General features: G+C 39.8%; 1 protein-coding gene across 1 annotated transcript in view; it reads left to right on the forward strand.

The window, feature by feature from the left end:
• The window catches only part of SLC37A3 (solute carrier family 37 member 3), a 40,687-nt gene continuing 23,959 nt past the window's right edge, over window positions 1–16,728 (forward strand). The window contains exons 1-7 of the mRNA XM_032220984.1: window positions 1–85; window positions 5,705–5,885; window positions 6,818–6,932; window positions 10,205–10,297; window positions 12,889–12,972; window positions 13,712–13,857; window positions 16,559–16,655. Coding sequence (XP_032076875.1) covers window positions 5,791–5,885; window positions 6,818–6,932; window positions 10,205–10,297; window positions 12,889–12,972; window positions 13,712–13,857; window positions 16,559–16,655 — 630 coding nt within the window. The 5' untranslated portion in view covers window positions 1–85; window positions 5,705–5,790. The remainder of the gene's footprint in view (window positions 86–5,704; window positions 5,886–6,817; window positions 6,933–10,204; window positions 10,298–12,888; window positions 12,973–13,711; window positions 13,858–16,558; window positions 16,656–16,728) is intronic.

The following is a 16,728-nucleotide window of genomic DNA, read 5'->3' on the forward strand; positions in this document are numbered from 1 at the left end:
AGGGAGGAAAGGAGAAGCGGAGCGCGAGCTCGGAAGAGGCGCTGGTCATGTGACTTCCAGGAAGTTGCCTTGGAAATGCGGACAGGTGAGCAGTGTTTACGTGGAGGTTCCGTGGAGGGGGATGTAATTAACGCGCCGGAGGGCGAGCGCGGGGCGGCTTGATCGCCGTGGGATGAGGCGCGGTTGCCCCGTGGCGGATGAGGCGATCGGAGCGCGAGGAGGCGGCTGTCTCGCAGCCTGCCCGAGACCGTGTTGGGTTTTTGCAGTGTTGGCATGCCAAGTCGGCTCCCGTGCTACCCTCCCGCTTCTTTCAGGGATGGCCCGGTGCCTCCGGGATTCGCCCGCTGATTCCGCGACTTGCGCTTTCTGCTGTTGTCTGTGACAGCGGTGCCCTGAACGGCAACTTTCTGCCACGTAGCAGTTGAACTAGGGACATCTTCCCCCGTTGTTGCAAAACCTTTTTTCAAGGGCTCACTGCATACCTTTCTTTCTTTTAATGAGTCTGTGTGGGTGTGCATGCGTGGTTTAAAACCTTGGGGATTTTTCTTTTTCTATATATGAATATGCACACACATATACATACATGCGTGGTTTAAAACCCTGGGGATTTTCTTTTTATACACACTCACACATAAATATAAGATTTCTCCCCAAACTGACTTAACACAAGTCCTAGAATGCCTTCTCCAAATGATCTGCATCAGATTAATTTCAAATTGTAGCCAGAAATTTATTATTTGTTTTATCTTCCCTGTGGATGCGATCCTAATGTCATCACTTGCTGATGATCCAGGATGGATTTGTCTTCCCCATCCACCCATATGATTTAGAGCTCATTTGTTTATGTTTTATCATCTGGGTTAACAGTGCTGGAGGCTAAATCAAAACTGCTCCCAAAGCAAGGTATAATTATAAATGCATATCAAGTCAAGATTTTGAATGTTTGTTTGGAAGAATCTTGGGGTTAGTTTTATTCTAATCCTAAACAGGAGGTAATGTGAAAATATGATATCGAAAACAGTGGAATGATTACTAATGGGGTTCATAACCTAAATCCATTTAGAAATCATACACTTCTCAAACTGGAAACCTTTCTGTCCTTTTTTGGAATTCCTTTGGGAATGGGGTTGTGACTGAGAATTCCTGGAATTAGCAGTCTGTACCTGCAATACATTGATTTGTTTAAGAGATTCTGATAGTTTTCTCTCTCTCTCTTTCTTTTGTCCTTGGACTATGTAATTATACACTGCAATAGAGTGTGTTGATCGATTGGATCAGGGATGTTGTACATAGTACCTTTACAGATAACTATTGTGGGCTTTATATACTGCAAAAATATAGTCCTCTCAATAACTGGACACAAAAATATCTCTATAATCAATGGTTTTTGTTCCTTAGTTGCATAGTACTTAATCAGAAAATGCCAGAAGGAACCATGTAATTGATGCTATCTGTTGAAAATTCTCATAGTACATGATTAAATTAGTTCTAATGGTAAAGTGGGCAGTACAGAATATAGAAATTTGTGATAGAAGCTACCATCCAAAATGTTAACTTTAATTGAATATGAATGGTTTTCTTTCTCACTAACAAGACATGCCCTTATACATTTCTTGGCAAATATTTGAAAATGTTTTGCTACTCCTGTGGTTTTTTAAAGAAACTTTCCAGTCTAACTTTTGTAGCCTTGGGATTTTGTGATAGTCTTCAACCTGAGTATTAATCGGATCAAGTACCAATCATTTACTTTTGAGGTCCTCTAAGGCAGGAGTCTCCAACCTTGACAACTTTTAAGACTTGTGGACTTCAACTCCCAGAGTTCTGGGAGAATTCTCAGAATTCTGGGAATTGAAGTCCACAAGTCTTAAATTGCCAAGGTTGAAGACCCCTGCTCTAAGGTTTCCTTTTTTTTGCCCATCTCTCGCCTTCAATCTCATGGTGGTTGTCAGGAAATATATGGATCAGGGAGCATTATATATGCTAGTTTGTGAGGCTGGAGGAAAGGTTAAGATCTAATAATAATTTAATGTATGCAAACACCCCAACATACATAATGTCAGCCTATCTTTACAAGCATAAGGTACAATGTGGCTTTCTACTCTTTTTAAAGAAGGGAAGGGACATGCTGAAGGAATACTGATTTGTTACCATACCAGATAAATTCCTTGGATTGCATACTTCCTTGATTACATCTCATTCTCTGTATAATTCTAAAAAAAAAAAAGATAGCAAATGTAACACAGATAGTCCTTATTTAGCAATCACCTTGTATGGTGACTTTTTGCAATTAAAACAATGATGAAAAAGTTAAAAGTAATATAAAAGTAATTTTATGACCAGTCCTCGCATACATGATAGCAGTTAGACTTATATACCGCTTCATAGGGCTTTCAGCCCTCTCTAAGCGGTTTACAGAGTCGGCATATCGCCCCCACAGTCTGGGTCCTCATTTTACCCACCTCGGAAGGATGGAAGGCTGAGTCAACCCTGAGCCGGTGAGATTTGAACTGCTGAGCTGCAGAACTAGCAGTTAGCTGAAGTGGCTGCAGTACTGCACCCTAACCACTGCGCCACCTCGGCTTCTCAGGTCTGTAAAGCAAAGCAAAGCTGAAATAAAATCATAGACACAGTCACAGTTTCACTTAGCGACTGTTGCACTTAACAGTTGAGTTGAGGGTCACAATTGTTGATAAAGGAAAATCAATGAGAATTTAAAACTTTCACGTTTTCAGGGAATAGAGTTTGGATCATTTTTTAACGCCAATGTACAGTTATAGGAAGAATTGCTACCAGAAAATCTTGCTCCACTTCTCTTGCATTTGCATAATGCAAATGTGCATTATGCACATGTGAATGTGTAACCTTGGAAGGAGAGTTGCTACTGATGATTTCTATCATGTGACAACAGTTCTGCTACCCTGGTTGAGACGTCCAAAGACTTCCTATTCATAAACAACTGGAATTTACAAATTAAAGTATGCATATAAGAGGAAAGACCCTCTCTATCTGTAGACTACTACTTACCTTTTATCTTATCTTTCTACTTAGTAGTTAATTTTCTTTGCCCTTCCACCTCCTGGCTCCTAGGAGAATTAGCTAGATAAAGGATAGATAAGGTAAGTACTGATAAACCATAGGAAGAATAATAGTCAGCATATTGCTGTTCCTTAGGTGTTTATCTACTCTTACCTCCAGAGTATCTAGCAAGTCCTAGCAGACCCTTCAGAGTTCTCCAATAGTGAAATGATTTCCTGTCTTAGAAATGATCTCCTGTCTTAGAAATGATCGTGTTTCGTGCAGTTACTGAAACCTGTTGTCAGATCTCTAAAAGTGATACCGCCATTCAATTGGGAGGAGGGGAGCCTCGGAGTTAAATCAGTAGCTACATCTGAAACAACTGAGTTTTACAACTTTACAACTGGTTTCCTGTCACCGGGAGACTGAAGGTCCCAACATCTCTGGAGGGATGTTTATGGTAGCCATGTGGGATATATAACTTTAACTAGCGATAGCCATGGGAACTTGTGCTTTATTGACTCCCAGGGCAGAAGAGTTAAGGAAGCATCTTCACACTTGTGTATTGGTCAGAATCTGCATTCGGAGAAAGGGGTGGGGTCATTATCAGCTTAATCCCATTTGCATGGCCTAAAGGTTTTCAGATGCTGCTTTGCTTCTAATGGTTTCCATCCTGCTTGATTAAAGGTTCCTTTTGAAATAATCCGTTTCAAGAGTCTTTACTTTCTCAAGTTAGGAGAGGAGCCATTACACCTGTAACAAGAGACACATATACTGTAACCTGAAAAACATAGTAGTATGTTCTAATTAATGTGCTATGCTTGAAGAAGTGAATAACATCTAGCAGCTAAGTGCTTCTTTTATTCTCTGTAGATGATCAACTGAGTGAATACTGTAAAGTTGAGAGGGAGGCTCAGCCCTTTATTTCATGGACCATAATCGTAGTTATGATGCAAAACTAGCATTAAAACTAGCATATAAGGGGAGAGGTCATAGCTTCCTTCTAGAACACAGACTTCACATGTATAAGGTTCCAAGTGCAATCACTACATCTTCAGGAAAGGTTTTCGGAGGTGTGGCAGTCGGAATACGAATAAGCAAGAAGATCTGAGCAACTTATAATCCATAAGCAGGGTGTATGTGATCTAGAGGGACGTGGTGGCTCAGTGGTCGAGCTTGTCAATCAGAAAGGTCGGCAGTTCGGCGGTTCGAAACCCTAGCAGTTCCCTTGTCCCAGCTTCTGCCAATCTAGCAGTTTGAAAGCACATAAAAATGCAAGTAGAAGAATAGGAACCACCTTTGGTGAGAAGGTAACAGTGTTCCGTGTGCCTTTGGTGTTTAGTCATGCCGACCACATGACCATGTAGACATCTTTGGATAGCGCTGGCTCTTCGGCTTTGAAATGGAGATGAGTACAGAACCCTAGAGTCAGGAACGACTAGCACATATGTGTGAGGGGAGCCTTTACTTTTATATGTGTTCACAGGGGTGTCAAACTCATCTTGACACATTATCGTCATGTGATGTATTGCAACTTTTTCCCGCTTCGCTAAACAGGTCATGGCCCGCTTGTGAGGTATCCTGATAGCGGGCCATAGATTTGACACCCCTGTCCTAGAGACAGCAGAGCTGAGAATATGGGACTCTTTTCGGTTTGGGACAGAGGTGGGTTCCCTACCAGTTTGCACCTATTCAGTAGAACCGGTTTGTCAAATCTACCGAACCGGTTAGAAGAGGTTCCACCAGTGGACCCGGAAAGCAGGCCACACCTACAGAAGAGGTTCCAAACTTTTTTGAAACCCACCACTGGCCCTTGGATATGATTATTCTATACCATCATGCTCATATTTATAAAACTCAGTGCCTCTGTGAAAGGTAAGGATGACTACTGCCTTTGTGGTGCAATCAGAACATTGCGTTTGTTGAAGTTGTTTTAACACAAACGAAAGATGCCTTTTAAAAAACAAGTTTACATCATATTCTTATGCATACCAGTGCTGTATGTGAGGTAATTTAAGGTGGTTCTGACAAGTGTCATCGGTATCTTCATATCCGGTCACATGGGTGGCAAGCCACTCCCACAAAGGAGGCCACACCCACAGAGTAGGTTCGAACAATTTTTGAAACCCACCACTGGTTTGGGGAGATTAAATTCTCCCGCATTTTGCCTTGTTTAATTTCCCCCCCCCCCCACACACACACAAACTCAAAAAACTAAAAGGAAACAAGTACCTTTGTTCAAGAACTTTTAAGCCACTGTAAGAATTTTGCATTTTTAGTCCCTCCAAAAAGATAAGAGGTAAGCAAGTATAACATTTTATAGGGGATCGTGTATGTTTGATCAATAGCATTTGCTGCAAACTCATGTCAATGTTTTTTATGAACTTCAATCTAATATTAGCAGTAGTAAAACAAACCCAAACCATATGAGTTAATGTACCAGTTCCCCAAATGTGTCTCCAGTAATACAGACAGCTAACCATTCCTTATTAAATTTCCTTCTGCTTTGTCAGGAAATGTGAAACATTATTTCCCTGATATTTCAATTGACATAGGATATTATATGTGCACATACAGGTGATTGAATACATTTTCTTAAAAGTAGGACTTAAAATGTTTATACTTTGCTGTTGCTGCCTTTGTTTCGATATTCCTTGACTTTATTTTGCTTTTATTTTATTTTTAAAAGGTGAAGAGAAATGACATAATTTACATTCCAGCCTTCCGGGGCAAAGAAAGCTGGGGGAAGAAATTGGAGAAACCTGAAAGGGAGCTATGCCTCTTACTCAGAGGAGGCAGTCTACTAAGAAAAGCCTTGTGTCACAGTTCACACATCATCATGTTGCTGTGTTCCTCCTCACTTTCTTCAGGTAGGTGGCTGTAGTTGCACCTGCATGGGATTCATCTGAATTCTTGAGCAACCTGGATGAAAGTAGAGCACTGAAAGGTTCCTTTTATAAGGTAGAATCAATATGTCGATGCAGAACAAATGTTGCCTACAAACTTCTCATCAACTATAGTTGTATCTCACCCATTTTTTAATCCATGAAAGATAAGTCTACCAATTATAACTATCCATAGCTATATGGTTGCTGAGGAAAACAGGATGCTGGATTTAGATAGGCATTTGGTCTGATCCCTCAGGCCCTTTTTTGAATGTCCATCATACCGTAATATCTATTAGTCCCAACAGCATAGCTAATGTCAATGATAGTTTCTTATTAAAGTATTTCTGGCATGGGCTATATTAATAAGATAGGCAATGCCATTCAGCAGAGACCATGAAGAAGAAAATTCACAATGCTCTATGATTAGAATACTTTATTACATTAGAATATTTTATTGACCAAGCGTAATTGGACACACAAGGAATTTATCACCGGTGCGTAAGATCTCAGTGTACATGCAAACAACAAAGTAATATAATAGTAAGTTACCAGTAGGAGAAGATAGTAGAAAAGATGAAAAGGATAATAATGATATAGCCCTACTGCATGGGTAAATATGTTTAGACATAAGACAGTGTTGTGGTAATTAGGTAATTCGCAATGCGCAATGATAGCATAAACTAAAATACAATTTAGAACACAATTGTAACATCATTTGCACCCCGCTGGTTCTATTTGATTCACTGACATTCTTATTCATAACTAACGTTCTCCTTGCTAGATGCAAGAATTAAAATTAAACATATATTACCTCAAATCTACAAGAAGTCTGACTCCTTGTATACTTGAGGTAATAATAATATATGTTTAATTTTTCTTTCTTTTTTTGTAATTCTTCTTTTTACAATTCCTAGCTACTCTCTTCTCCATGCCTCCCGAAAGACCTTTAGCAACGTTAAGGTCAGCATCTCCAGCCAATGGACCCCCTCTAGCTTTAATGACTCTGCCTTCATTCTTCAACCAAACGAGGTAAGGAGGTTGACTTTTACTGATTTTTCAAAGCCTTGCACAAGTTAGCATCTCCCCAGAGGGTTGGCCTACAGAACAAGCAAGCCAACAAGAGTTTAGTGAGGGATATCAAGGAAGCAAGACGCTTTTAAAAATGTTTCTCTTTCATCAGAGTAACATTGAGGTCAAAGGAATTAGGACCTGCAAGGTTATTTGGAGATGGCAAGAATTATCTTTGCTTATATGCCCAGACTATCTTGGACATGAAGAGGCAGAAGCTAAACCTCTATTTAGGAAAGAAGAATAATCTTAAATTAGGCATCAAAAAGTGACATGATAGAGACATGTAACATGATATGAAACCCTAATGTTATGACAAAGAAGTCTTATACTGTTATACTCTGGAGCTTCAGAATAGATTCCATATTTTTGCTATTGAGATGTTTGTAGATCGCTGAAGAGCAGCTACCACAAGTCTCAAGGACTGAGGAGGATTCTGTCGGTTTTGCAAAGGGAAGGATTTGCCTGCCTCTGCATTGAGGAAATACAGTGAGGAGTTATGGTAATTAGTGATTGTTCACTGAGGACTCAACAAATGTCTCATTTGACAACAGAAGTTTTGGGCTCAATTGTGGTCGTAACTTGAGGACTACCTGTACGACATAATTTAAATAAAGCCTAGTATGTAGCTTATTTACAGTCACCATTGTTGTTTATGTATTTATTAAATTTCTACACTGCCCATTCCCCCTAAGCGACTGAATGGTTTACAACATTAAAAAACATATAAATACACGAAGAAAAGCATAAAACAGTTAAAACAAGTTAAAACTTATAAGTAAAAATGAATAAAATTAAAATTCAAAGATTAGGAGGTTATTCTGATATTTTTCCTGGTTTTCACAATACATTCCACTTTATGTCTAGTATTTTGTACTATTTTAAAAGGGGATTTTTTTTGTTAAAAACTTCTTGCACATAGGATCATATAATTGCCCACCTATCCTTGTGCTTGCAGGATTTTAGAGGGTTTCAATGAATTTAGTCATCTTGAGCTTTGGATAATTCAAATTATCCCCTATAATTTTCTAAAATTTAGTGAAGGCAAGACACTGTGATAAATTCTGCAATTGGACAGGCTAGAAGTGCCACAACATTCAGTCAGAATTATGGTAGTCCACTGTATTTCTTCACTGATGTATAGTTGTGGGGTTTAGAAGAAGGGTCTGCTGGAAAGAAAAGACATCCCCTTCCAGATCCATGATGTAGAAAGAAAGGAGGATGGCCTTGATGGAGAGAGAGGAAGATGTATTAATATAATAACAAGGAGGGAAATGTTGCTTAAGCACAAATGGTGATGGAGGAATGCAAAGAAACCAGGCAGATCCCTCTTTAATTTATATTAGGAAGAAGTAAACCTGTGTTTTTCAACCTTGGCCAGTTGAATATAGGTGGACTTCAACCCCCCCCCCCCAAATTCTCCAGCTAGGATTCTGGGAGTTGAAGTCCCTCCTCCCCCACCCCACCCCCCAATCTTCATGTAGCCAAGATTGAGAAACATTGAGGTAAAGCATAAGTAGACTTGCATGATTCTGTTCTCTTAATGTGTAGTTCATTTCTTGGTCTGATCTATATTCTAGACACATGCTACCTGCAAATTTTTAGATTGGCTCAAGGGAGCAGAAATCAAAAGCAGGAGAAAGAATCTGTGGGTTGTTTTAAAAATCTGGGGCTTCTAGGAATTGTAATGCAGCAGGATCTGGAAAGTCATTAATTCTCACATCTCTAAGAGTGAAGAACTGGCTTTCGACTAGTTAAAGCAGTATCATGCCGGGTTTTTTATATATATATAGACAGGTGTTCAGAGGTAACCTTGTCTCCATTAAATATTTACTGAGGATTGATGCTGGATAGGTTAAGTATAGATAAGCTTCGGCAAACCAGGGGAAAAGGGAATTGTGTGATGTCTTCTTTTTCTAGTGATATGCTTTCTAGGAGTGTTCTTTACTCTGTAAACACTGGCATTTTCCATTAACAAGAAGTAGCAGGGCAAGCTGCTATGTTCCCTGATTAAGAGGTTGTCCTATGAGAATTAAAGGAAGCATCTATGCATTGTAAATTAGATATTCCAGTTTCAGTGTTTTGAGGCTTCCTTCTTTTCACTTTGTAACAAAGCCTGATTCATTCACGAGAAATGGTGAAGTTCTGTCTAACAAATTAGTTAATGAAGCTCTTTAATTGGATACCTCCAGTGGTGGGATTCAAATAATTTAATAACCGGTTTTCTGCCCTAATGATTTAGTCCAACAACCGGTTCACCAAATTGCTCAGAAAGTTTACAACCGATTTGTCAGGCCTGCAGCTGGTTCCTTTTAGGATCTTTGGCCTGTCACACTAATATTCTGTTGTACTATACTGTTTCATTAGTACGCCCAGACTCGATTCAGGAAGAAAGCCAGCTTATCTGGGGTCCCATCAAATGTTGATCGGAACCATGGGATGTTCTTGTTATTGTTGAACCATGGGTCTGCCGGGAGCGCTGATTTCATTGCTGTCGTCAGCTTATCCTGGTTTCGGATGGTGACTTGGGCCACCTTTTGGCAGGAGGAAGAAAGGATGGGGTGAACCATTTCTTCCTTCTTACTGTCGTACTGCAGTTTTCTCGACAAAGCATCCACCAACAAGTTCTTCCCTGCAGGGATGTGTTTCAGTTCGAATTGGAACCTTTGGAAGTATTGTGCCCAGCGAACTTGTTTTTGGGATAGTCTTTGATGGGATTTGAGAGCTTTGAGGTTTTTATAATCAGTCCAGACCTCGAACAGCATATCCCCCCTTCCAGGAAATGTCTCCCGAAGTGGTGCGAACTGGCTGAATTCCACCACTGGATACACCTGAGATACTTTCTACAGAAACCCAGCCAGATGTAGTTCTTACCGAAGGAACTTCTCTGTCTCAGAAACTGGAAATCTTTCTCTTTTTTGTAGAAGTGAAACTAGAGAGGGATCTTTTTAAAAATTCAGTTTTACCAGAAATTACAATGAATATCATGAGTCAGGATTGCTGTGTTTCTGTGTGCCTTAAATAGCTTGAGTGGGATGGTAAATTTAACACTTTATCTCCTAGCCTTTAGTATGGGGATTTGGATTACATGGCTTCAGAAATAACCATGGCTGGAAGGACTAAAGAGATTAAGTGGGGGTGTTGTTTAATATTTATGGGGCTATGTTGTATTAGCTACATAATTGCTACATAATTGCCATCTCATTTTATAGTAATCTGACTTTTCTTTGTAGCTTTGGAACAGCAGTCATCTATTTCCTAATGCTGAAGAAGCTACGTTGTTCCTTGGAACATTGGACACCATCTTCCTGTTTTCTTATGCTGTGGTGAGCAAATTCTCCTTCTTTGAACAGTTCTTGAATTTTGAAGAAAGAGGGAGATTAAATCCATCAGATTCAACATAGGGTATAATTTTACAGGATGACTTGGTGTAGATTAGCATTGATCTATGAAGCTCAGTATCATCTACCAAGCTCTCCAGGTGTTTTTCCACCGCTGCCTCCATTACCCTTCATTATTTGACACTAGAATTTATGACAGCTGGAGTTCAGCCCAGAAGATCTTGCATTGCTAGAACTGACGGGAGTTGGATTACAGCTTGCCTATAATTACAGGACTCTCTTAAGTCTTTCTTAGCTTTACAAAAAAATAATTGAAAATGGGATCTTTTGAAAGCTTTCACTGCTGAGCAAAGATTCCATGCTAACTTTATTGGAAAGCTATAGTTATTGTCACAAATGATAGCAAATATAAGTGTCCAAAAGCTGATAGGGCTAAACTTCTAGTCCTGGTGAATGACCCAAATTGGATCCTGCTGTATTCATTGTCTCTTATTAGCTCGTGGTGTTAAACACCAGGTTGTTTCATCATAGTTTGCTCAATAAACTGCAATGGATTAATTTTCTGTCACACATTAAGCTACAAAACATGACTTGTGCAGTTGTTAGATTTCCATCACACAATATGCCAGAGCCAAAGAAACCATTTTATGTGTGCATCCAGCCAAAATCTAGTTAATATTGCACAGTTTTTGAGTATAACAAAAAGGGTACAGTATTGATTACTTACACTGTGCCAAAAAAAGAAACAGACATGAAAAAGAAAGCAGCAATCTCCAGGCTGACAGCAGCAGCCTTTCCTGATCCATTTCTTCTACATGAGCTTAGTTATTTGCTAGTTTATATCCCACTTTTTATTCAGGAACTCAAGGAAGCATACCCAGTGCTCACTCTCCTCCTATTGTTCCCACAATAACAGTCCCAGCAAGTTTTCACAACTGATCATGGATTTGAAGATATGTCTCACTTGTTCAATCCAACAACTAAACAATACACCAAATTGGTTACAATTCCATCATTTGCTACCAAGGGGATAGACCCCTTACTTTTGACAGGCATCTGTTTGGAAAAAATCTATGGTAGTCTAAACAGGAAGAGTAATTTTTGAATGCTCTCATTTTATTGTGTAAAAATATTAATGCATCTTTCAAGTGGGCAAAATCATATATTAATGCTTGTGTCATCCCCCCCCCCCCCGGCCAAATATTTTAGAGTATTGAGATATTTTCCATTTGTTTTGTGCTGCTGATCATGTTCTCAGAACACATGAAATGTGAAAAGTTGTTCCTTGAGTATTTCTTTATTTTTGCTGTTTTTTTCTCTCAGATTTTAGCATCTTTTTCTCAGAGATGACAGGATAATCCAAATAACATAGTCCAATATCATATAATCAGTTCGGTATTCAAAGTTTGCTAGCAGTTGCAAAACTTACAATAGCTCACAGCACTTTCTAACAGCCAGCTTCCAAAACACTCAGATCAGATCAGCCCAGCATCTAACAAACAGAGAGCTAACAGTCATTCTGGCTCCCTTTTATGGCCGATTGAGGAAAACAGCAACCAATCACATTTTACAGTATGATTTAAAGAAACAGGTACAGCATTGTTACATGATTTATATATTGCCAACCCAACCGTTAGATTATATTCCTAACGTATCATTCCAATAGCAATAGCACTTAGACTTATATACGGCTTTACAGTACAGAATTAACTTTTAATGGGGCTGTTATGGCCTGATAGATTACTTCAAAGTTGATTCACATTTTATTACATCTGAGTTCTTCAGAGCAACTTCCTTAGGGTTTAATTTTAGTCATGATGAGGTTGCAAAATACTTCAAAGTGGGCTCTATGCCTTTGACTCCAAAGCCTGAAAATGTTTTGCCAAGTGCTGCATGTGGGGTGAAACAACAGGAAATCCTGGATGCACCTGATAAGATAGCACTTAGACTTATATACCGCTTCATAGTGCTTTTACAGCCCTCTCTAAGCGATTTACAGAGTCAGCATATGGCCCCCAACGATGTGGGTCCTCATTTTACTGACCTTGGAAGGAAGGCTGAGTCAACCTTGAGCCGATGAGGATCGAACTGCAGGCTTCCAGCAGTCAGCTGAAGTAGCCAGCAGTACTGCATTCTAATATTTGCTCAGTGGCAGATAAGATATTGCATAGTTTAGTTATTGATTTTACAGGGCTTGAAATTAGTCTCATCTGAATTGTATGACTTTATGACAAATACAACCTTAAAAAGAATAGGAGTGGTGTGATGGGCTAGAGATGGAGCTCTCACCTCACAGTTGGGAGACTGTGAGTTTGATCCTAGGTAGAGGCAGATATTCCTCTCTTTGGGCACAATGAGAGTATATCTGCTGAACCTCCGCATTGGCGACAGGAAGAGCATCTGGCCATTAAAACACTCTGCTAGTTCCATTCAGTTGCCCAGACTCCACCCTGAAAGGGATTATGGGGTCATTAGATGATGATGATAATCTTGAAAAGAATAATCATTTTATTGACTATCACAACTTTCTTCAGCTGATTCTTACTGAATAACAATTTTTATTATTATTATTTTAGGGCCTCTTTGTTAGTGGTATTATTGGGGATCGCTTGAACATGCGCTGGGTTCTGGCCTTTGGGATGTGCTCCTCTGCCTTAGTGGTAAGCTGGAAAATCAAAGTTGGGAAAATATGCTATCCTGGGTAGTAGTTGACTTTGAACATCTGTAACATTTTCTCAGAAATCACTTCTAAGTAAATGAAGATATTGCATTCAAGAAACTCAGTAGGATCTTCAGCTTTATAAAAGAATGCATGGACTGAACATTTTGATGTATCTGTGCTGGAGATTGTGTTTTATAGCCAAATGATTCATTAATTTGATAAAATATTCTTGAGATTTCAGCTTCTTAAAATATTCTTGAGAGCAAAAATAGGAAATATGATACTTGTTGCTAAAACCATTTTATTCCAATTATAGTTGTTATCGTACAGGGTAATTTTTATTTTAAAAAAATTAACAATGTGCCAGTTCTGTACATTCTCTTCTAGATCAGCTGAAGCTTGTGCTTGGAAAAATGCAGTTTTCTGTTTGGTAACAGACATAGGAAAAAAAATTACTAAAAAGTTTTCTTGCCGTAGTAATTAGAGACGTTGTGCCCAGATAGATCTTAACTTGTAGCCTATAAATAATTATATAGAGCAGTGTTTCTCAACCTTGGCGACTTTAAGTCCTGTGGACTTCAACTGGGGAATTCTGGGAGTTGAAGTCCACAGGACTTAAAGTCGCCAAGGTTGAGAAACACTGATATAGAGCATGGCTAGAAAGCATCGTGAATCTATTTGGCCAGACTAATTTGGGATTGACACTCCATTTTCTTCTTTTTCTTGTTTCTTTTTAGGTGTTTGTGTTTGGCACTGTTACCGAATGGCTGCATTTCTACAACAAGTGGTTCTACTGCTGCCTGTGGATTGTGAATGGCTTGCTGCAGTCCACGGGCTGGCCCTGTGTGGTAGCTGTCATGGGAAACTGGTTTGGCAAAGCTGGGTATGCGAAAGTTGGTTCTTCCCCTTGTATCTATTTTTTTAGTGGCTTTCCTCTCCACTGTGTGGTTATTGTGCAAGGCTCCTCTTCCTGTTAAACATATGTTGCCTGTGTGTCCACATTGTTTTGTTTACTGAATGCACTGGCCATGTGATCATAGTTGGTTGGGCTGCATTCCTGCCAAGGTGAAATTGTGAAACTCTATCCTATTTATAAGGACAAAGGCTGGTTGTCGTTTTGGAAAAGAATCAGTAAGACTTAACAAGGATTTGGCTGCTAGTGTTCGATTATTTAAGTACAAGATTTATTAGTGCCTCAATCTTCATGGACTCTAGTTTTATGGCTGTTAAGATAGCAGCAACAAATAACGTACTGTTAAGAATATAAAAGGGACGCGGTGGCTCAGTGGCTAAGACGCTGAGTTTGTTGCTCAGAAAGGTTGGCAGTTTGACGGTTCGAATCCTAGTGCTGCATAATGGAGTGAGTTCCCATTACTTGTCCCAGCTTCTGCCAACCTAGCAGTTTGAAAGCACGTAAAAAATGCAAGTAGAAAAATAGGAACCACCTTTGGTGGGAAGGTAACAGCGTTCCGTATGCCTTCGGCGTTTAGTCATGCCGGCCACATGACCACGGTATGTCTTCAGACAGCTCTGGCTCTTTGGCTTTGAAACGGAGATGAGCAGTGCCCCTTAGAGTTGGGAATGACTAGCACATATGTGCAAGGGGAATCTTTAAGAATATAAAGAATTATAACAAGTATGTCTTGCATGTTGAAGTGATACATATGCAAAGAAAGGTCTCTATGAATATGTGTGAGGAGCATCCTTATGTCCAGGGACAAGCTATTCCTCAGGAGGAGAACTGCTGCTGAGAATGCTAACTGTTGTGCCTATTCTCCTACGCTTCTGTTAAATAAGGCCCCTCTGGCCACCAGGGTTGAATGGAAGGAATCTAAATGAGAAAGGTGGTATCTTTGATGCTCGGGCTCAGAACCATTTCGGATTTTAAAAGTATCAGCCAGCATCTTGAATTGCATTCAGAAACACTGAAGCATCTCTTGCAGCAGTGGTTAGTACCAAAGTTGGCCATTGAACATGAGGACTGCTATTCTATATCAGCTGAAGTTTCTGGATGATCTGGATGGGTGAATATGACAGGGAGATAACAAGAGCATGAGTAACCCCCATAAAGCCTGCTGTTCCAGAATGTTTAGAAGTAGCTACCTGAAGAGCAATTAAATGCAGGGCGCTATCTATGACTTCAAAGACACTGTGTCTCATATCTCTTCTTATTTTCTTAATTGCTTGCCTCCAGAATCATGAGTGATCAGAAAAACATATCTGTATATTCTTGTTATGTATAGACTATGTCTGTACGTTAAGATATTGAGCTGCGGTGGCGCAGTGGTTAGAGTGCAGTACTGCAGGCTACTTCTGCTGATCATGGCTGCCAGCAGTTTGGCAGTTCGAATCTCACTAGGCTCAAGGTTGACTCAGCTTTCCATCCTTCCGAGGTAGGTAAAATGAGGGCCCAGATAGTTGGGGGCAATACCCTGACTCTGTAAACCGCTTAGCAATAGCAATAGTAATTAGACTTATATACCGCTTCATAGGGCTTTCAGCCCTCTCTAAGCGGTTTACAGAGTCAGCATATTGCCCCCAACAACAATCCGGGTCCTCATTTTACCCACCTCGGAAGGATGGAAGGCTGAGTCAACCCTGAGCCGGTGAGATTTGAACAGCCGAACTGCAGAACTGAGTCAGCTGAAGTAGCCTGCACTGCTGCATTTAACCACTGCGCCACCTCGGCTTAGAGAGAGCTGTAAAGCACTGTGAAGCGGTATGTGCTATTGCTCTTGCTATATAGCTACATGCTGCATATCATCCTCAGGTTATCTTAATTTTGGTGTAGATTTTTTTTTCATACAGCATACATTATTTTACATATGAACTTTTAAAATCAAATGAATACACTTCAGTTATTCAAGTTTTATTTTTTTTTAATCCAAAGGATGGCTTCTCGTTCTTCTCTAATTCTTAAATCCATTATTTTCAGTTGTCCCTTTCTGGGTCTGAAAAGTGTGTATGCTGAAACAAACAAGACATGCACAGCATGATAACACACTTTCTGTACCGTCCTACCCAGAATATTTCGAAGTGCTTGGTAACAGAAGCTTTCCGTTAGAACATTATTCACCTTTTTATGGGGTAACTTTTTATAGCAATAGCGATGGCACTTAGACTTATATACCGCTTCACAGTTCTTTACAGCCCTCTCTAAGTGGTTTATAGAGTCACCTATTTTCCCCAACAATCTGGGTCCTCATTTTAACAACCTCGGAAGGATGGAAGGCTGAGTCCACCTTGAGTCTGGTGACACTCGAACTGCCAGCAGTTGCCAGTCAGCAGAATTAGCCTGCAATATTGCATTCTGACCACTATGCCACCACAGCTCCTTTATAGTAGCAGTGTTGTGATAGTCCTAAAGAAATCAACTTGTAAAACTGAACTCCTGTATATGCAATGTTGTTTGAGGGAAGTGAATTTTAAAATGGTTTTTCGACGAGTCGATAGGAAATGCTTGCATCTGCCTTGTTCAAATTGTTAAAGGGGAATAATTGCTTTAGATTTTCTTTTCTTTTATTGCCTGACTCCCGAGTTATTACCCAACTTAATTTTTTTTTTTTTTTAAATTTCACATTCAGGAGAGGATTTGTTTTTGGACTCTGGAGTGCCTGTGCATCAGTGGGTAATATCCTTGGAGCATTTCTTGCCTCATCGGTTCTGCAGTATGGCTATGAGGTGGGTGAGGCTTCCTGTCATTGTCCTACCTGGATTAGAGCCAGTCGTATTTGAGCGTGAATTGTGTGTTTTT

Source organism: Thamnophis elegans, chromosome 7 (assembly GCF_009769535.1).
Source record: "Thamnophis elegans isolate rThaEle1 chromosome 7, rThaEle1.pri, whole genome shotgun sequence".
In the NCBI taxonomy this organism is placed as follows: domain Eukaryota; kingdom Metazoa; phylum Chordata; class Lepidosauria; order Squamata; family Colubridae; genus Thamnophis; species Thamnophis elegans.